The sequence below is a fragment of the Bufo bufo genome, chromosome 5, assembly GCF_905171765.1.
Source record: "Bufo bufo chromosome 5, aBufBuf1.1, whole genome shotgun sequence".
NCBI lineage: Eukaryota > Metazoa > Chordata > Amphibia > Anura > Bufonidae > Bufo > Bufo bufo.
Window position 1 is genome coordinate 177026494 of NC_053393.1, and position 21490 is coordinate 177047983.

Here is a 21490-nt window from a genome sequence, read left to right on the forward strand (position 1 = left end):
TAGGTATGAGCTTATGAAAGGCTGGCTGGAGATAGGATTGGTCTCTGAACTAACCAGCTATTAATGTTTTCATGAGATGGTGGAATGGGGCAGACCTATAAAGATATCTAAAAGAATAGGAATGTGGGAAAAAATTGTCCTCAATTTTGCAAATGGTCATCTGCGTTTATGCCACGTGTTTTCTTCTGTAATAGCCAAAATGTCACAATCCTAGCTTTTCGCAGTAATAAGCAAGAAAAGTTATGAAGCAGATTCTCCTCTACTTTCTGTGTGCAGTGGTTGGCAACTAGTCTCCACCCGCCATCTCTGCAACCTAGACATTCAGCATGCCCAGGGGAGAACTGCAAAAAATTGCCAGTCGTATAATGGCCATAAATAGTTATTCCTCACGTACATACACTGTACTATTGATGTAATGCAAAGTTTTAGCTTTAATAGATACAGACATGCAAAAATAAACGGCACTAAATAAAAATAAAAACATGCTTAGCAATGAATGGGTATTTGATGATCGAATACAATTTCTGATGATAGATGTCTTTTAATGCGAACAAACCACACCATCAGTGACATATAGGTGGTGTAGCATTCGCCCTATGATCTGTGCAGCTCCAGAGCAGATCTTGCCCCGGGGTTAAAATGTAACAGAAGTATGTGTACCATTTTAGTAGGCCTGTAGAGGGAGTCCCTTCACTTTCCTGTCATTGCACAGTTTTTAGCTTTTTGTCCAGACCTGAAGAAAATTGAAATGTCAAATTCAAAGCCAAATTGGGCCAAATCAAGTATATTGTTCTTATTTTCTTTATCATCATTTAGTTTTGAATGGAAAATCATTAGTACTTTTGAAGTATATTATCAGCATTACAGTAGGTGAATGGTTATATATATATATATATATATATATATATATATATATATATATATATATATAACCAATTTTTACATATGTGTTTTCAGAGGATGTCCACTTTTTCCACCCATTTCTCAGGGTTTGTACTATCTCTGCAATTCATGGCAGAGATATGAATAATCTGTAATAAGTGCCGAAACGGCTTGGCTGGCGTTACGCTATGCTGACACTAGCTTTAGGAGAAAAATTGCTGCATGCAGAGGTATTTGGCTGAAACCCGGCCTTTATTCCAGAATGTGGCTGGATCCCATTATAGTCCATGGTAATCCAGCAGTTATGCCAGCCGCAATATTCATGGTGAACTCCGGCAGGTCGTTCACTTGTGAGATACCTGGGCAATTAACTGAAAGCCAGGTCACATGATACCTGTGAGGGTCACATGACTGCCGCCATGTTTAGTCTTATCCAGCTCTCCTATTTATGCTTTTTACAGGACTAAAGAGGGGCGTACAATTATTTTTTTTCTTTAGGCAGAGGCTACTGTATGAATATATAAAGATCTGCGATCAAAATTTTAAATGGATGTATGTTAAATAAATTGTTCAACATCTATACGTAAATAAATGTTTTTACGGCTAGTGAATAGCTGGCATCAAAAATATAGGACTTTTCCTATTTTTGATAGTTTTTGCAGCCAGACGGAGCCTGCTGAAATCAGTGGGCCCGTTTTTAACAGACCGTTTAGACAGGGGTGAACTCGTCTAATGGCCGTTAAAAATGGGTACACTATGTCTAAAAATAAATTTAAAAAAAGTCCATTCAGGGGTTAAAATCAAAAGAAAATATTCTATTTGCATACATGTGGACCCTCACTGGAGGCAGCAGGACCTAAAGCACACAGTTACGACGCTAGGAGAGTCAGGTCCTGAGGCCTTCAATGAGGAGCAGTTGTCCGCTCTTGCAAGTGGATGAGGGAGGGTTTTTAATTTTTTTCATTTTTTGGGGGTTGTGGGGGGCACTATTGGAGGACGTTAACTTATGGCCATTATGAGGACACTATGGGGACATATATACATGAGGCACTGTAAAGACATGTACTAGGGGCACTGTCGGGGCTATTATGGATATATTAATGACGAATAAAAACTATTGCAAAATGACAGTTAAAGGATAAACGGTCAAAAAATGTATGCACGCGTTGATGCAAAATGGCCGTGAAAAGCTGACAGTGTATCCGTTCTTAACAGGCGTGATTTTCCACTGTGTCATGTAAATGTAGCCTAAAGGAGGCCTGCCACACTTTAAAATTGCTATTTTGCTATACTAATATGTCTAAATATACTATATATTTTAAGACAAATCTACTGTAACTGTGCATTAGTAATATGGAATAGAAAATTCTAAAATCAGAAATCGTATAGTAACAAAGCTAGGACCAGCCCTGTACCTCACATGGGTCCAGAGATCTCCACATTCATTGCTCCAATTGTTCTGCAAGATTTATTTTAAAGGGGTTTTCCAAGTGTTTAATACTGATCACCTGTCCTCAAGATAGAAACATAACGCAAGGAGGGGAGCGTCCATAGTGCATGAACCCAGACCCTGGGCACTGTATGCACAACACCAAGAAGATCTATAAACAAGGTCCCAAGTAGCAGCGCCCTCCAGAAGAGGGTCTGACCCTTTGATCAAATGAATGGGACAGGTAAAAAAAAAAAACAGGTCTGGGGCTCTCACTTAGGCCTCATGCACACGAACGTTTTTTTTCACGGTCCGCAAAAACAGGGTCCGTAGGTCCGTGATCCGTGACCGTTTTTTCGTCCGTGGGTCTTCCTTGATTTTTGGCGGATCCACGGACATGAAAAAAAAAGTCATTTTGGTGTCCGCCTGGCCGTGCGGAGCCAAACGGATCCGTCCTGAATTACAATGCAAGTCAATGGGGACGGATCCGTTTGACGTTGACACAATATGGTGCCATTTCAAACGGATCCGTCCCCATTGACTTTCAATGTAAAGTCCGGAGTCCCTTTTATACCATCAGATCGGAGTTTTCTCCAATCCGATGGTATATTTTAACTTGAAGCGTCCCCATCACCATGGGAACGCCTCTATGTTAGAATATACTGTCGGATATGAGTTAGATCGTGAAACCTCATTTCCGACAGTATATTCTAACACAGAGGCGTTCCCATGGTGATGGGGACGCTTCTACTTAGAATATACTACAAACTGTGTACATGACTGCCCCCTGCTGCCTAGCAGCATCCGATCTCTTACAGGGGGCCATGATCAGCACAATTAACCCCTCAGGTGCCGCACCTGAAGGGGTTAATTGTACTATCATATCCCCCTGTAAGAGATCAGGGCTGCCAGGCAGCAGGGGGCAGACCCCCCCCCCCCCCCCCAGTTTGAATATCATTGGGGGCCAGTGCGGCCCCCCCCCCCCCCTTCCTCCCTCCATTGTAATAAATCTTTGGTGGCACAGTGTGCGCCCCCCCCCTTCCTCCCTCTATTGTAATAATTCGTTGGTGGCACAGTGTGCCCCCCCCGCCCCCCCCCTTCCTCCCTCTATTGTAATAATTCGTTGGTGGCACAGTGTGCGCCCCCCCCCCCTTCCTCCCTCTATTGTAATAAATCGTTGGTGGCAATTATTGGCCCCCCTCCCTCTATAGCATTAACAACATTGGTGGCCAGTGTGCGGCCTCCCATCTTGCGCCCCCCCCCCCCCCCCCCCCCCCCCCCCCCCGATCATTGGTGGCAGCGGGTTACTAGCAATAGTACAAGATTCATACTTACCTGGGAGCTGTGATGTTCGTGTCCGGCCGGGAGCTCCTCCTACTGGTAAGTGACGGTTCATTTAGCAATGCGCCGCACAGACCTGTCACTGTCACTTACCAGTAGGTGGAGCTCCCGGCCGGACACGAACATCGCAGCAGCAGGTAAGTATGACTCTTCAACTATTGTACTATTGCTAAGTAACCATGGCAACGAGGACTGTAGTAGCGTCCTGGTTGCCATGGTTACCGATCGGAGCCCCAGCGATTAAACTGGGACTCCGATCGGAACTCCGCTGCCACCAATGATGGGGGGGGGGGGAGATGGGAGGCCGCACACTGGCCACCAACGTTGTTAATGCTATAGAGGGAGGGGGGGGGGGCAATGGGGGGCGCACACTGTGCCACCAACGATTTATTACAATAGAGGGAGGAAGGGGGGGGGCGCACACTGTGCCACCAACGAATTATTACAATGGAGGGAGGGAGGGGGGGGCGCACACTGTGCCACCAACGAATTATTACAATAGAGGGAGGGGGGGGGGGGCCGCACTGGCCACCAATGATATTCAAACTGGGGAGGGGGGGGAGGGTCTGCCCCCTGCTGCCTGGCAGCCCTGATCTCTTACAGGGGGATATGATAGTACAATTAACCCTTTCAGGTGCCGCACCTGAAGGGGTTAATTGTGCTGATCACGGCCCCCTGTAAGAGATCGGGTGCTGCCAGGCAGCAGGGGGCAGTCTTGTACACAGTTTGTAGTGTATTCTAACTAGAAGCGTCCCCATCACCATGGGAACGCTTCTGTGTTAGAATATACTGTCGGTTCTGAGTTTTCACGAAGTGAAAACTCAGCTTTGAAAAAGCTTTATGCAGACGGATCTTCGGATCCGTCTGTATAAAAACTAAACTACGGCCACGGATCACGGACACGGATGCCAATCTTGTGTGCATCCGTGTTCTTTCACGGACCCATTGACTTGAATGGGTCCGTGAACCGTTGGCCGTGAAAAAAATAGGACAGGTCATATTTTTTTCACGGCCAGGAAACACGGATGCGGCTGCAAAACGGTGCATTTTCCGATTTTTCCACGGACCCATTGAAAGTCAATGGGTCCGCGAAAAAAAACTGAAAACGGCACAACGGCCACGGGTGCACACAACGGTCGTGTGCATGAGGCCTTAGGCAGATGAAGGTTTATTGGAAAAACTGCTCACAACACATGGGTGAGACTCCCACTTCTTTAGGTAAATCCTCAAGATAGGTCATCAATATCTAATAGTGGGAGTCCAACACCCCCTTCCGATCAGCTGTTTGAATAGGCCATGGCGCTCCTGTGAGCGTAACAGCCTCTTTTTAAGCCAGTGACATCACCTCCATTGGTCACATGGTCTCGGCACAGATCAGTCCCATTCAAGTGAATACTAGGCATAGCCGCTATCCATTGGACGGCGCTGTGCTCGGTAAGCTGCAAGGAGGCCGCAGTGTTCACAGGAGCACGTCAAACAATTGATCGTGGGGAGTGTCAGGTGTCGGTCCCCCACGATACTGATGATCTATCCTGAGGATAGGTTATCGGTATTAAAAACTTGTAAAAAACCCTTTAAGCTAGCAGCTCAGGGCGTGTGTGCTTTCTCATTTCTGCTGCAGCTTGTTGCAATTGAAGAATGGAACTGAGCATGTGCGACCATCTCAGTGAGGTGGACAGAGAAATTAGAAAATGAACAGACAGCAGGTGGCGCTATACAGATAGATTTTATTGAATAAGTCTGTGGCAATTATAAACCTGTTCAGATTTAGGTGTTAATTTGAAAACTGGACTATTTTTCGTGGGACTACCCCTTTAACTTTTGTGTTCAGAATGTGTTCAGCAACAAAGGTGAAAGGATTTCCGCTTTTGTTTGCTTTCACTCTCCTAGGATGTGTTGAAAGCAGCTTTATATTCCAGGCGCCTCACAGCTTTATATTGTACATTGTGATTGGCTAGGACGTAGAGGCAGAGGTGGCACAGGAGTGTCAGACATTTCTGCTGTCTCCCCTGTGACCTGAGATGAACCTTTATGATGTACTGGTGCTGGCTCTCTGATTAGAAACCTGCCTGACAATGGTTCTCTTGTCCGTTTTTTTTAACTATTTTGTTTTTGTTTTGGAGAAAAAGCTTAAGTATTGTACCGACATGGTTTGCAGATCACTTCAGGGTATTGTTGGGTTGTTCAGACCTCAGGGCTTCCTGTTTCTTGGCATAAAATGCTTTGTGCAGAAGGCTTCCCTGGTGTCCAATTTTTGCTTGATAAGGCCTTATGCACATGACCGTATTTTGTATCTGTCTCTTATCTGCATTTTTCGCACATTGCATACGGACCCGCTCATTTCTATGGGCGTGCAAGAAAAAATGGACAGCACGCGGATGTCATCGATGTGCTGTCCGCATCCGTATGTCCATTTTACAAATTATAGAACGTGTCCTATTATTGTCCATTTTACAGAGCGGAATAGCCATTTCTATTAGTGGGACTAAGAAAATGCAGATTGCACACGGAAAGTGCCCAGATTTTGTGGATCCGTGGTCTGCGGACCGCGATACAGACACGGTCGTGTGCAGTTTTTTGTTTTGTTTGTTTTTGTCTTTCTGTCTTGTTTTCAAAAATGCATTCTGCCCTGGATTTGATATCTGCTGGGCTGCCGGAGGATGCACCTAATACCTGATGAGGCGCATGCCTGGTCAAATATTAGGTACATCGTCTGGCAGTCCACGAGCCTAGACAGAAATCTATGACAACGTCGAGCTGACGGATATTTCTGGCTTCATTTGCGCCAGCAAAACGCACGCGCGTGAGAAAAAACTGATTGTGATACCCAGACCCGAACCCAGACTTCTTCACAGAAGTTCGGGTTTGGGTTAGGTGTTGTGTAGATTTTATTATTTTCCCTTATAACATGGTTATAAGGGAAAATAATAGCATTCTTAATACAGAATGCTTACTAAAATGTGGCTTGAGGGGTTAAAAATAATAATAATATTAACTCTCCTCATCCACTTGTTCGCGCAGCCGGCATCTTCTTCTTTCAGGACCTGCCAAAGGACCCATCTTCATTCAGCAGGACCTGCGCTGACATCACCGTGCTCACCACGTCATCAAAGGTATAGCTTGGAAGAAAGACGAGACAGAGGGGATATGATAGAAACGTTTAAATACATAAAGGTAATCAACAAGGTAAAAGAGGAGAGAATATTTAAAAGAAGAAAAACTGCTACAAGAGGACATAGTTTTAAATTAGAGGGGCAAAGGTTTAAAAGTAATATCAGGAAGTATTACTTTACTGAGAGAGTAGTGGATGCATGGAATAGCCTTCCTGCAGAAGTGGTAGCTGCAAATACAGTGGAGGAGTTTAAGCATGCATGGGATAGGCATAAGGCCATCCTTCATATAAGATAGGGCCAGGGGCTATCCATAGTATTCAGTATATTGGGCAGACTAGATGGGCCAAATGGTTCTTATCTGCCGACACATTCTATGTTTTTATGTTTGGCTGGTCCTGAAAGAAGAAGAAAGAAAACGATGCTGTCTGCGTGAACAAGTGGATGAGGTGAGTTAATTATTATTATTATTATTTTTTAACCCCTCAAGCCACATTTTAGTAAGCATTCTGTATTCAGAATGCTATTATTTTCCCTTATAACCATGTTATAAGGGAAAATAATACAGTAAATTGGCTTTAATGGGGTTGTTCATCCCGATCATCTCCTAGAAACCATGTGTGAAAATCGCACCGCATCTGCACATGCTTGCGATTTTCACGCATCCCCATTCATTTCTATGGGGTCTGCGTTGTGTGAAAAACGCAGAATATAGAACATGCTAGGGATCGACCGATTATCGGTTTTACCGATATTATCGGCCGATAGTCAGGATTTTGACCGTTATCGGTATCTGCATCTATTTTGCCAATATACCGATAACGTATTGGGAACACAGAATGCGCTGCTCTCAGCGCTCTCCGTGTTCCCTCAGCAGCACAGGGGAGAAGGAAGCAGTGTCTCCCTCCCCCTGTGCTGCTGCTGCCGCCAATGAGAGAAGAGAGGACAAAAGAAGGGGAGGGGCTGTGGCCACTGCTCCACCAATGAAGATAAGTCTTTCATTAATTCATATACAGGAGGCGGGAGCTGGGAGCAGAATCACATAGCCGGCTCCCGACCTCTATGAGCTGTAGCTGCGATCTGCGGTAGTTAACCCCTTAGGTGCTGCAGATCGCAGCTACCGCTCATAGAGGTCGGGAGCCGGCTATGTGATTCTGCAGCCAGCTCCCGCCTCCTGTATATGAATTAATGAAAGACTTATCTTCATTGGTGGCGCAGTGCGCCCCCCCAAGCCCCCCAGTATTAATCATTGGTTGTGCAGTGCGCACCCCCATCCCAGTATTAAAAACGTTGGTGGCTCAGTGCGCCCCCCCAGCCAAGCCCCCCCCCCAGTATTAATCATTGGTGGCAGTGGCCACAGGATCCCCTCTCTCCTGGGGCTCCGATCGGTTACCATGGCAGCCAGGACGCTACTGAAGCCCTGGCTGCCATGTTCAGCTCCATGCTGCTGTGTGCACAGAGCACAGAGCAGCAGGGACAGTGCGAGCTCCTATTCACCCTGATAGAGATCTATCAGGGTGAATAGGACAAGGGCTCTAGTCCCTAAGGGGGCTAAAAGTTAGTAAAAAAATAAATATTAAGTATAAATGAAAAAGAAAGATTTACACGTTTTTTACGCAACGCACAAGTGATGTGTGAAAATCACCGATTATCTGAACAGCCCCATTGAAGTGAATGGGTCCGGATTCAGTGCGGGTGCAACGCGTTCACCTCATGCATTGCACCCGCGTGGAATTCTCAACCGTGTGAAAGGGGCCTAAAGATTCACTAAATTTATTTAGAGGCCCAAGTCTCTTCATAAATTTTACGTATTCAGCACAGACGGACTTTATACTAAAGGCATTTGGAAAGCTAGTCTTAGTATATCTCCCCAAGAATGTACAAAAATTTCACAAAAATGCAGCAATTCTGCTGTTGTTTTTTTTTTTTGTCAAAAATTGCCAGAGCCAAATTCATGTGTTTAAGGACCCTAAATGTGAATCCTCCGTATTAATAATATCCAAGTTGCTGGGTTATTAGAACTGTAATGACTTTTAGAGCCTCTAGACTTGTGTCATTACTTCACTGCCGAATCTTCCAAGATGATGAGCGGTGTAATGATCGGGAAGCAGCGATCGCATGTAGCGCCGCCGCCTCTTCAAACAGCTGATCGGTGATTCTGAGGATAGGTCATCAGTATATATTTCTGCACACCCCCTTTAAAATCAATAGCATAATTTGGGATATATATTGCGTACTTATGGGAATTACAATATTAGCAGTTAATGATTGTACTACATGCCACAATGTACAAGCGCGGCTCAATGTTCTAAATTTGAATTCAAAATGTTTTGTTTTTTTTTGTTTTATAATGGGGAAATGTTACCCTTCACCTCTGACTGCATATGACACCAGCTGAGCAAAACCACATCTTTGTTTAGGCCCGAACCGTTTCTGATAGACCAAGAAGTAATAAACCTCAAAGTTGATGTTTCAGTTGCTTGTAGAAGCCATTGCCGACTTACATATAGGCAAATTTTTACACCGCCAGTCCGCAAAATACAGAGCATTTCTGTGTGCACTTCATATTTATCTCACTCCCTTTAATAAAAAGGCTATTCTCATCCTGCGATACGGACCAGAATAGGACATGTTCTACCTTTTCCAGAACGGCACAACGGATCCACAAAAAGCACTGACATTCAGTGTGCACTCCTCAACCATGCGGATTGCACACCGATGGAAAATACGGTCGTGTGAAACCTTAGTCGTTTCTAGTTTTAGTCTTTCATCACACTGGTATTTGTAGGGAGGTAGATTTGGTAGAAGGTGCGTATCCACATTTCCGTTTTCACATTTGGCTAATGCAACCTAGCAGAAATAAAAACATCATGTGCAAACTATTAGACTTGCACAAAACAAACTGCTAATCTCCGTAAGCATGACCAAAAATAACCCTGCTGATTTCACGCTCTTCCTCCCCAATGCTCAGATTTTTAGGATTAGTGTATTATGTAGGTATAACTTTGACTTCATTGTAAACGAGGCAAACTTCAGGAGCAAAGTGCAGACTTTCTGTCCATCACATAGGCGTCCATATCCTAGAGCAGGCATGCTCAACCTGCGGCCCTCAAGCTGTTGTAAAACTACAACTCCCACAATGCCCTTCTGTAGGACGATAGTTGTAGGCTGTCGGGGAATGATGGGAGTTGTAGTTTTGCAACAACTGGAGGGCCGCAGGTTGAGCATGCCTGTCCTAGAGTGATTGCCCACAGTCCTCCAGGTAAGGGTCATTCTTGACACATTCGTTTCTAGGCATTCTGCTGACACCACTTGAGATAGTTTAGTTTTCTGTCTTGTGCATTCATATTTACGTCATTTATGAACAGGTTTCTACTATATAGTCATTTTGTTTCTGCGTTCCAATACATTTCATTGAACCAAATGAGTAAAGTACTGTATGTGCCCCTGGATTAGAGTACAGGCGAAACTCGAAAAATTTCAGTAATGCAACTTAAAAAAAGGTGAAACTAACATATGAGATAGACTCATTACATGCAAAGTGAGATATTTCAAGCCTTTATTTGTTATAATTTGGATGATTATGGCTTACAGCTTATGAAAACCCCAAAGTCACAATTTTGAGGTGCCCTTTGCTCAGGGGGTATGGATTAATTAGCTGACTAGAGTGTGACACTTTGAGCCTAGAATATTGAACCTTTTCACGATATTCAAATTTTTCGAGTTTCACGTGTATTTCAGGTATTGAGAAGACCCTAGTCACCTCCAATTCGGTTTGTGTTTCTTTAGGTGTCAGTAGTTCCCTCAGAAGTGATGACTTACATTCACTCTTTTAGGCATTTATCTAATTAAACCAGCATAAGAACAGACGACCTTCCAGAACCCTGCCACGTGCAGTGACGTATGGCTGCACAGTATCCGTATTTTTGGGGTCTGCAATTTGCGGGCCGCAAAATACATAAGGTCATGTACTTGAGACCTTTTACTGAATATTTTCCCATAAAACTATCGATCTGCTCAGCTCCTCCTGCTCTATAAGACTACTTTCCCCACTTGCATTGTTTTTTTCCAGTATGGAGATTCGTCAGAGGATCTCAATAAGGGCTCATGCACGCGACCATGTGCTGGCCAGGCCTGTATTGTGGTCCAAACACAGGTCCTCCATATACGGGCCCTGGCTGTTTTTGCACCGCATCACGGATGTGGGCCCATTCACTTGAATGGGTCTGCAATCTGGAAGGTCCGGTGCGGAACGGAGGCACGGAACCCCACGGAAGCGCTATAGAATGCTTCCGTGGGGTTTCTGTCCGTGCCTCCGCACTGCAAAAAAGTAGTGCATGCACTACTTATATGCAGTGCGGACTGTTGAATGCGGACCCCATTTAAGTGAATTGGTCCACATGCGGCTGCCCTATGGTGGGTGCCCATTCATTGCGGTCCGCAGCACGGGCCCGGCTGGCACACGGTCGTGCGCATAAGCCCTAAAGGGGAAAAAAACTTTTCCGTTTTTAGTCCTCATGCATTCTGAATAAAAAGAGATCCATTCAGGATGCATCAGGATGTCTTCCGTTCTGCGGTTTTGTATCCGGTCATAAAAGCGGAAAGAAATGATCCAGCACTGCAAGCAGCGTTTTGTTGTCCGCCTCCAGAGAGGAATGGTGACTGATCGGAGGCAAACTGATGCATTCTGAACTGATCCTTATCCATTCAGAATGCATTAGGGCAAAACTGATCCATTTTGGACCGCTTGTGAGAGCCCTGAAACGAATCTCACAAATGGAAACCAAAACGCCAGTGTGAAAGTTGCCTAATTTGTGTCAAATTTCTCAAATGCCGCACGATATTTGATGTATCTTTAAGGCTACTTTCACATTAGCGTCTTTTGCGGATCCGTCATGGATTTGCAAAAACGCTTCCGTTGCAATAATACAACCACATGCATCCATCATGAACAGATCCGGTTGTATTATGTCTTCTATAGCCATGACGGATCAGTCTTGAACACCATTGAAAGTCAATGGGGGAAGGATCCGTTTCCTATTGTGTCTTGCTCCGCACCACATCGCGGATAGAATAACGCTGCTTGCAGCGTTATTCTGTCCGCGATGAGGACGCAACCAAACGGAACGGGATGCATTTTGGTGCATTCCGTTTTGTTCAGTTACGTTTTGTCCCCATTGACAATGAATAGGGACAAAACTGAAGCGTTTTTTTTCGGCACTAAGCCTCTATGATGGATCTCAATAGCGGAATTTAAAATGCTAGTGTGAAAGTAGCCTTAGTCCAACGCTTCTGTCTTGAGAGGCTCCTCCGCCTTCTATTGCACCCCTTTTCTGGAGTAAAATTGTGGCAATTTTTGTGACTTATGAACTGCGACATTTTACGATATTTCTGGTGTAAATACATTGAAAAATATACTGTTTAGGATAAGCACCATATTTTTTAAGCACCTGTTCCACATTTTTCTGACTTAGAATTTGGATATAGTGGGCGAGGCCGAGGGCAATTAGTTTTTATTTATTTGTTCTACCCCGGAGTGTTTGACAAATGTACTGGCAAACTTGGTGGGGCTTTACTAAATTTTGCTATGAGGTCCTATGAGATTTGTGTTTGCCCCTGTTGATGTATGTATTTATGAGTCCTTTGTCTCAAAAAGTATCTTAAAGGGGTATTCCCATGTCAGACACTGATGGCATATCAATGTCAGATTAGGTGCGGGTCCCACCTCTGGGACCCGCTTCTCTCTCTATAACGGGGGCCCTGAAGTAAAAGAGAGCACACTGCGCATGTTCACTGCTGTGGGAGTTATGAAAATAGTCGAGCGAGCGTGCTAGCGCACTGCGCATGTTCGGCCACCTATGGGAATCCCAGAAATAGCCAAGCCATTACTCTGATATTTTTGGGATTCCCATAGCAGTAAACAGAAGGCACACATGCACGGCTGCTCTCTTTTCCTTCCGGGGGCCGGTTCTGAAGATAGGTGCGGGTCCCAGAGGTGGAACCCGCACCTATCTGATATTGATGGCATAACCTAACAATGTGCCTCCAGTGTCAGTAAAGTGGATCTGCACTGTAAGGAGAGGGTGCCCTAGTGGTTGGTGATCTGGATGCAGTTTTCTGGTAGACATCCTATCTGTATTTTTCTGTCCCCTATGTTATATAACTGTACGTTTTACCATCACATCAGGTTACTTATTGAATCCGCACTTGTTACACCATGAGGAATTGGTTGTGTATTACTACGTTCACACTCTTCTTATATACACTGTGACTTATTGTGACCTTACTGTTGGGTTCTCTTCATAGAAAATGACAACTTTCACTTTTGGTTTCTAGGAATTTTTTGAACACGCACAAAAACTTTGGGATGATGACGGTGTGAAGGCATGCTTCGAGAGGTCAAATGAATACCAACTCATTGACTGCGCACAATAGTAAGTGCTTCTCCATTATGGCGATATTCTTGTCAATAGAATTACCTAAATGAATTATATGAGACTTGTGGGGGGGTGGGGAGTTTGATTTTGTGGCGGCAGTCCCAGGATCAACCCATGTGGTGCCGTTTCTGGGGGTGGGGGAATTATTCTTCCTGTTAAAGGCGTTTTCCAGGACCAACATATTTATCATCTGTCCATAGAATAGGTTATTAATATCTGCGCAGTGCGGGTCCGACACTCTCCACAACAGGCTGTTAGTTGCTGCTGCAGTTTAGTAAACAGTGTACAGAAGCCGGAATACCACAGCTCCATACACTTGCAGTGGCTGTTCTCGGGTACTGCAGCTCTGCTCTCATTCACTTGAATAAGAGCTGAGCTGCAGTACCCGAGAGTGGCCACTGCACAGGGTATGGCGCTGTATGGTTTAGCTCTGTACTCTGTTTACTTCTGGGATTGCAGCTGCCGCTACCAACTTGTTGGTTGGAGCATCGGGTGTCGGACTCCCACTGATCTGATATTAATGACCTATCCTATGGACAGGTGATCAATATATTGGTCCTGGAATACCCCTTTAAAGTTGAAATGTGTATTTGCATCACAAGATATGTATGTAGATGTTTATATTTCTGTGTATATTTTCATAGATTTGTAAGCACATTGATTACCATTGAAGGAGTTTTTCAGTAAAAAAAAAAATTAAAAATTTCAGTCAAGTTCCTGCAGCATGGCCCTGAAACAGAAGGTTTATACTTAACGGCTCCCCAGCCCTCCGGTCCTCTGCGTTGCCCCCGCGATCTCCACATCTGGCTGACCACATGCACTGCTCCTGCGGGGACTTGCTGATTGTGGCCAGTCATTGGCTGGAGTAGTGCATGTGACTACGCCCATAGCCAACCAGGTGTGAACAGCTCTGGGACCAGAATATGGAGACCGCATACAAAGTGCCAGGGACCGCAGGGGCGTGAAGCAGGTAAGTATGAATCTTCTGTTTCGGGGCCATGCTGTGGGCACTTAATAAATAAAAAAAATTACTGAAAAACCCCTTTAAGGCATCCTTCAAATGTCTCTAAATACCCTAATATTAAAATGATGATGCCAGGCTTTCAAAGGCTGCAGGCTCGTCTGGTATGAAGGCCACTGAAATGGTTAAGGAGGCCTGAATTCCCATTGAATAGGCCCATTTAAAAACTTGACATGTGTTGAACTTCTCTAGGGCAGGTTATGGGAACTTCACTCGTGTGGGAACATACGCTTTAGACTATTCCGTTATCGGACTTCATCATGTAAAAGCTTGATTTCTATCTTCATTTGGGTGAATGAAGTAAAATATTGTTCTTGGCCTTTGAACAGAAGACAGAATATAGAAACTACATAGGAAAACACAGGTGTAGGGTCTTGCTGCTCGGCCCTTTGATATTGCGCTGGTTATCACACAGTGCAGCTTTTTCCTGTCATGTTCTGCTTGCTCTGTAAAACAATATTAAACAATGAGATTTGTAATGGACGATCGCTGCAAGAGCGCACAGAAGGATGAGCGAGCCTGCATGTATTGGGATCTTGTGCTGTTCTGGTCTTTCTCCGTTTTTCCTTTTGTCTTGAAGCTGTGTGGTTTCTTGTCATGATTCTGGTTGTCGATGGCTAAGGCCGTCCTTCGCATTATAGAACTGCAGTGTATTGGACGGGAGCTACACCCTCGGTACATATAGTTAGATGGTGGTTACCCACACAGGAAGCTGAGCGTTTGCTAGGTTACCTAGCCTGCTGAGTGCACTAAAGGGAGTCCACAATAGATGGAAAAAAAAGTTCTGTCATTTGAACTATGCATACATTTAAAGGTTGTCTGCATAGAAAAACAAAAGACGTCCTACTCCTCTCCACCGATTCCTTGTCGTTTCTGCGACCTGATCAGGTGCCTCCACCTGAGGCAGGTCACTGTAATCTCGCGCTTGCGCAGTGCCGGCATAGTGTTCCTTCCCTGTGCTGCCTCAGGGAAGGAACTGCGCATGTGCGAGCTCGCGGTGATCTGACTTTGTGAGCAAGGAGGAGATTGGTGGTTACAGGCGGTGCTGGGCTCCTTCACAGGGGGCGGTGCTGGGCTCCAGAACGGTTAGTGCAGCCCCTTAGGCACTTTACCAGGCTGATTTACATATATCTAAAATCATTTTTTTATACTCAATAAAACCACTCAGAGATATGGGACAGGTATATTGCGGACATGCTAGCGACGACCTAGCCGTGCATGTCCGCATCTCTATAGGGTAAAAAGAGATGACAAAATCCCTTTAAGAGTGAGCAAGAAGCAGAGACCAGCAGCGGAACGGTGGCGTTTTAACTTTTTTTTTTACAATGCCACTCGGTTCGTTGATCGTTGGCCTTTTAATATAGTGGAGTTAGGCCGGGTTTAGATCCCCGTTATGCATTCCATAATCATAACGGATCCGTCTGGTTTCCGTTATGCAGGAGAGAACTTTGTTTCCGCAAACCAGACCGCTCCGTTATGCTTGCCCATAGACTTCTATTATGACTGATCAAAACAGAATGTCTCTTAAAGGCTCCCGCTTTGATTTCCGTCTTATGGATTCCATTTTCTGTTATAACGGAAAACAATAACAGAATGCATAATGGTAATGTGAACTCGCCCTTAAAGGGAACCTGTCACCTAGAAAATGCATATTAAACCGCCAGCCGTACCTTCTTGCCGCCTGTAGCATGATTAGAAAGGGGTCTGTGTCTTTTCTGTGCAATGTGGCAAAAGTCTGAAAAAAGACTTTTATTCAACAGGCCACGCTATGTAAACGATAGTCTTGAAGTCAAGGGGGCCCCGTCCCCTTCACCTCCCCAAAGTGTTTGATAGGATGCCCGATTCCTTCACTGCCGGTTGCTTGAATGTAGTCTCGCGCATGCCCAGGCTCTCGTGTGCCTGAGCATTGAGCTTTTGAACAGTACTCATAGCGGAGTGGAACAGGCACAGCGCAGGCGCCGGTATTGCAGGGACACTGCGCACGTGCAAGACCACATTCATGCGTCCAGTAGTGACTGAAATCCTATCAATCAAACACTAAGGGGAGGAAAAGGGGACGGGGCACCCTTGACTTTAGGCGAGAAAGCCGCTGCCCCCTTGACTTCAAGACTATCGTTTACATAGCGTGGCCTGTTGAATAAAAGTCTTTTTTCGGACCTTTGCCGCATTGCACAGAAAAGACACAGACCCCTTTATAGTCATGCTACAGGCTGCAATAAGTTACTGCTGGCAGTTTAATATGCATTTTCTAGGTGACAGGTTCCCTTTAAGACCAGTTTCTGCGGTGCGATAATTGGCTGAATGATCATTAGTATGAACAATCGTACTCCAGTATGAACACATGCAGCATTCTGACGATGAACACTTGCTCACTTTAGGTTGATGGCCTCTTATGTTGACCTGAAAATCAGCGTGGTTTGGCAGCACGTATGCATGCCAATAGCTTGGAATGAACGCATGTGCGGTTACACTTGATTAGGCTGACACGCATTGCATGGCCAGATCACAGTTGTACTGCTGCAGCATTGAAACTAGTGAACGTGAACAGGGTCTCATTGCGACTCGCGGGTTGTAGTGTACAATCGCAAAAATCCAAACCTGCTGTATTTCTTTCTTAGGTTTGGCTTTTTGGCCATACATCATGTGTCAGCCATAATCAACCTGCCCCAGCCTTATTGTTGCAGCATGGTATGTTCTGGCTGCAACCGTCCACTCACTATGTACCTGTCTTTATCTATGGGGCTGTACTAGTTAAAATAAACATTGCTACAAGGCAGTGAAGGTGTTAAGGGCAGCTGTTAGCAGATCTGTACCTATGAACCTGGCTGACCTGTTGCATGGTATCTGTGTTGGTCTCATGTTCATATGTGCCCTCATTGCTGAGAAAAATTATGTTTTAATATATGCAAATGAGCCTCAAAGAGCAACGGGGCGTTGCCATTACACCTAGAGGCTCGGTTCTCTCTGCAACTGCCACGCCCTCTTCGCTTTCATTTGCAGGGCCAGGCGTGATGACATTTTCTCTGCCTGGTCCTGCCAGTCAAAGTGCAAAGGACAGAGAGAACCGAGCCTCTAGGTGTAATGTCAACGCCCCCATTGCTCCTAGAGGCTCATTTGCATATATGAAAACATCATTTTTCTTCATCTGTTTGTAGTGGGAAATGGCACCACTTGTAGCTGTGGACCACCACTGGGTCTGGGCGGGCATAGTCAAAACATCCAGCATTATTTATACTGTATGTCTTCGAATCGAGACTGTATTTTCATATAGAATAATACATGGCACACCTCCGCAAATATTGGAAAATATATATGTTTTTGTCTTTTCTGTTTGTTTTTCTTAAGAGTTTCTAAATGTCCCTGGCTTTCAGCAGCATGGTGTATGTTATTGATGGCATTATGGCTTGCTTTTAGCAGCTCTTGTGGGTTCCACTAATGTAATGTTAATTATTATTTATTTTCATTCAAAGACCTCTTCCTGTCTATAGACAAAAGTCTACTGTACAAGCTTCAAAGATTAGTGTCAGGGCAAAGCATATGATGGTGTGCTTGTTTCATAATCTCAGAATCTCTGTGGAAACCTTGCTTGCCTTTTTTAATGAATGAATTCACTCATTACATATGTCATCTATTGCACGGACATATCTTTACAGACATGTCGCCCATTTAGTGGTTGCACAACACTTGTGAGCATGTGCATCAGGGAGACTCGTACTCCATTGTCAATACACCCCACCTCATTTCACCAGTTCAGGTACCCACCATCAGCCCATAGGTGGTTTTGGTAGTGACGTCCCTGGAACGCAAGTGTGAAAGTACCCCAATATGGAATCGTCTACTGGCTAATGATCTTATATACATGCCTTTTGACTAAGGCTACTTTCACACTCTCTCGTTTGGTGCGGATCCGTTATAGATCTGCACAGACGGATTCGTTCAGATAATACAACCGTTTGCATTCGTTTAGAACGGATCCGTTTGTATTATCTTTAACATAGCCAAGACGGAAGTCGATGGAGGAGGGATCCGTTTTCTATTGTGCCAGATTGTGTCATGGAAAATGGATCCGTCCCCATTGACTTACATTGCAATAGAGGCGGAACGGAGGCAAACTGATGCCTTCTGAACGGATCCTTATCCATTCAGAATGCATTAGGGCAAAAGTAGCCTAAGCATCTGCCCCCGGGTCTTTACATGTAATAACAAGGAACGATTTCTTAGCGAATGAGTAACGACCGCAAGTACAAACAATTATGTGTATAATAAGCAAATTTTTCGTCGTTAACGAGTCGCTACATCTTCGATTGTTTATCGTGATCTGTGTGACATCTGCTGGTGTAATAGTACATTTAGTTTAGACCATGGGTTAAGCTGGCAACACACCGATAAATGTCGACCATACCCACCAGTCATCTAATGTGTATGTGGATCTCCCTAGCTTTCCCCTGATGGCAGATGTCGGGTGACATGAGGATCAGGTTGTTGGATTTCACCATCCCGATCCTTTTGTTCTCATGAAGATAAGTCGCTGGTGGAGGACTTAATCATTGGCTTTTTGTCACTCAGGACATCTATGCTCAGCCAAGCTTAAAGGGGTTATCCAAACTATAAGGCATGCCCGGGCCCCTCATATAGATTATACTTCCTTGATCCCTGCAATGTGTGTGGGGGGGGGGGGGGGGGGGGGGGGGTGGAGCAGCCAATAGCAGGCTGCGATGGGTACGAGCCGTCCTAGCATCACTGGTGACACTAGGGAGGGAAGCAGGTAATTTAGCTTTCCCTTTTTTCAGGTTTGGCCAAGTGGGGAGGGGGTTGGGGTTGCTTAAAAAAAATAAAAACATTCTTGAACAACCCCTTTAATGTGTATGGCAAAAATAGCTGTCGGCCGAACACCTGCCTTAGCCTGGATGTTTTGATTTATTATTTTTTTTTGTCCAGCCCCCCCATGGCAACCAGGTCTGTGCATTCGCAGCTGCATGCTTCAAAGAATGCATGTGCTTTAACAGATGCACAGGACTAGGGGGAAGCAAGTCAGTGTAAAATGTAGTGCAGTAAGGAGGGAGGTGCTGTGGTGACCACTAGGGGGAGTGTGGAGCACTGTTGTGGGGGATCATAACAACAGTGTGGTTGGTGCTAGCGATTGTGAAATTTTAATGCAAAAATTTTTTTTTTACAATTATCTGTCGTGTAAATGGTGGTTGTCCAAATTTTCCTACAGTAATTTCAGTAAGTGTTGTTTAATTGGACTGATGTGGAAGTTTTGCCATATCTGGGACCCCAATGCGACTGATGAGAACGGGGAGTGATGTGAGTGCTGACAGTCTCTGTACAGCGCTGCAGAATACGTTGGTGCTATGTGTCTGGCGATAGCCATAGTACACCAGTTACTCTTCAGCTTTCATCAAATGAAGGGAAATGTTTTTTGTTTTGTTTAAAGCATTGCTTTGGTCTAAGGCCTTTTTAATCTCATTTTTGTGTGTGAAGCCAGGGCTTAGCGTTGCTTCCACTCATAATTGTCTAAATCTATATCTCTTACAGTGGGAGGTCAGGAGTGTGCCTTGTAATTTTGTGCTTTCGAGTCAGGCCAAGTGATAAGATATGTTATGAACTGTGAAACGTAATTTATACTCAAAGGGGTTATCCCATGAGAATTATTGTATTGTGCTCAACAGAAGGGTCACAAAAGCAGTCTATTTGTGTGTGTGTGTGTGTGTGTGAGTGTAGATATCTTATCTTGACGCCAGTGCTAGATCTGTGTCCACCTTCTGCATCAGGCAGCAGTGGACACACATGGGCAGTAGCTTCCTTCTGTGTACTCAGCCTTAATCCACACCTTGATCCCTAAACAATAAACGCATGGCACTCATGGGAGAGGCAGTGGCTCGGGAGTCGTGGGTAGATTTGCACCGGGTATCTAAGTTTCGAAACCAAATCGATACTTTTAGACCCGGATCGATACTATACCGAGTCTTACTATTTAACGATACTAGGGTGCGCAGCCTAGTATCTGTTAGAGAACATGGCACACGCTGCTTTCAGTGCATGCCATGTTCTCCTCAGCAGCACAGGGAAGAAGGAGGCAGTCCCTCCCCCCTGTGCCGCCGCTGCCACCAATGGGAGTTTAGTACTGCGGAGGAGGGGAGGGACTGTGGCCACTGCACCACCAATAAATATAATTAACACATTAATTTAAGTGTATGCAGCGGGTGTCGGCAGCGGTATCACAGGTGCCAAACCTGAAGGGTTAATTGCCGGGGATCGCAGCAGCCAGCACCCGCTGCCTACACTTAAATGAATGTGTTAATTATATTCATTGGTGGCGCAGTGGCCACAGGCGCCCCCCCCCCCCACCCCTTATTGTTATATTCATTGGTGGCAGTAGCCACAGGGTCCCCTCCCCTCCTCCTCATTGGTGGCAGTTGTGATCGGAGCCCCAGCAGTGTAATCCTGGGGCTCTGATCGGTTACCATGGCAGCCAGGACGCTACTGAAGCCCTGGCTGCCATGGTAATCTCCCTGCTGCTGTGTGCACAAAGTACAGGGCAGCAGGGAGAGTGTGAGATCCTATTCACCCTAATAGAGCTCTATCAGGGTGAATAGGACAAGGGATCAAAAGATCCCAGGTTCTAACCCATAAGGGGGCCAATAGTTAGTTATTAAATAAAAAGTAAAAAAAATAAAAGTTTAAAAAAACCAAACACCAAAATATTAAGTTTAAATCACCCCCTTTCCCAATTTTACATATAAAATATATAAACATTAAAAAAATATATTGCATATCGCACGCCCGTAAAAGTGCGAACTATTAAAATATTTTAAAAAATATCTCCTATGCAGTGAACGCCATAACAGAAAAAAAAAATTTAAACTGACGTTCCATAAAATGCAGAATGCGGCTTTTTTGGTGTTACATTTTTTTACGCATGGTATCTAGTATCGCAATAATTTTTTATGGTATCAAAATCTAATCAAAATTTTGATATCGATGCAACCCCTTGTCGTGGGGCGCTTTGCTTTCTGCCTACTGGAAATCAACAGAGCTCCATTGTGGAGGGGTATATTGGTAGTAATGAGTGAAAAAACGATTTTAGAACAGTTTTTTTGTTTTGTTTTTTGACTAATTGTTGCGGATGTCAGTTGATACAGTTGCTTTTTTATTTTTTATTCCTTCATGGGGTAAACCCTTTAGCTTTTGTATGTGGTGAACCAAAATCATCTTTTTGGCCCTGGCGTGTAACATGCTTTTATAGTATAGATCTTCCGCATGCTGA

At 44.7% G+C, this 21490-nt stretch overlaps 1 protein-coding gene across 2 annotated transcripts in view; it reads left to right on the forward strand.

Annotated features, from left to right (window-relative positions):
• Positions 1–21490, forward strand: part of GNAL (G protein subunit alpha L) — a 312386-nt gene that overhangs the window by 229048 nt on the left and 61848 nt on the right. For both annotated transcript variants that reach the window (XM_040433535.1, XM_040433536.1), the window contains exon 5: positions 13099–13196. In XM_040433535.1, coding sequence (XP_040289469.1) covers positions 13099–13196 — 98 coding nt within the window. The remainder of the gene's footprint in view (positions 1–13098; positions 13197–21490) is intronic.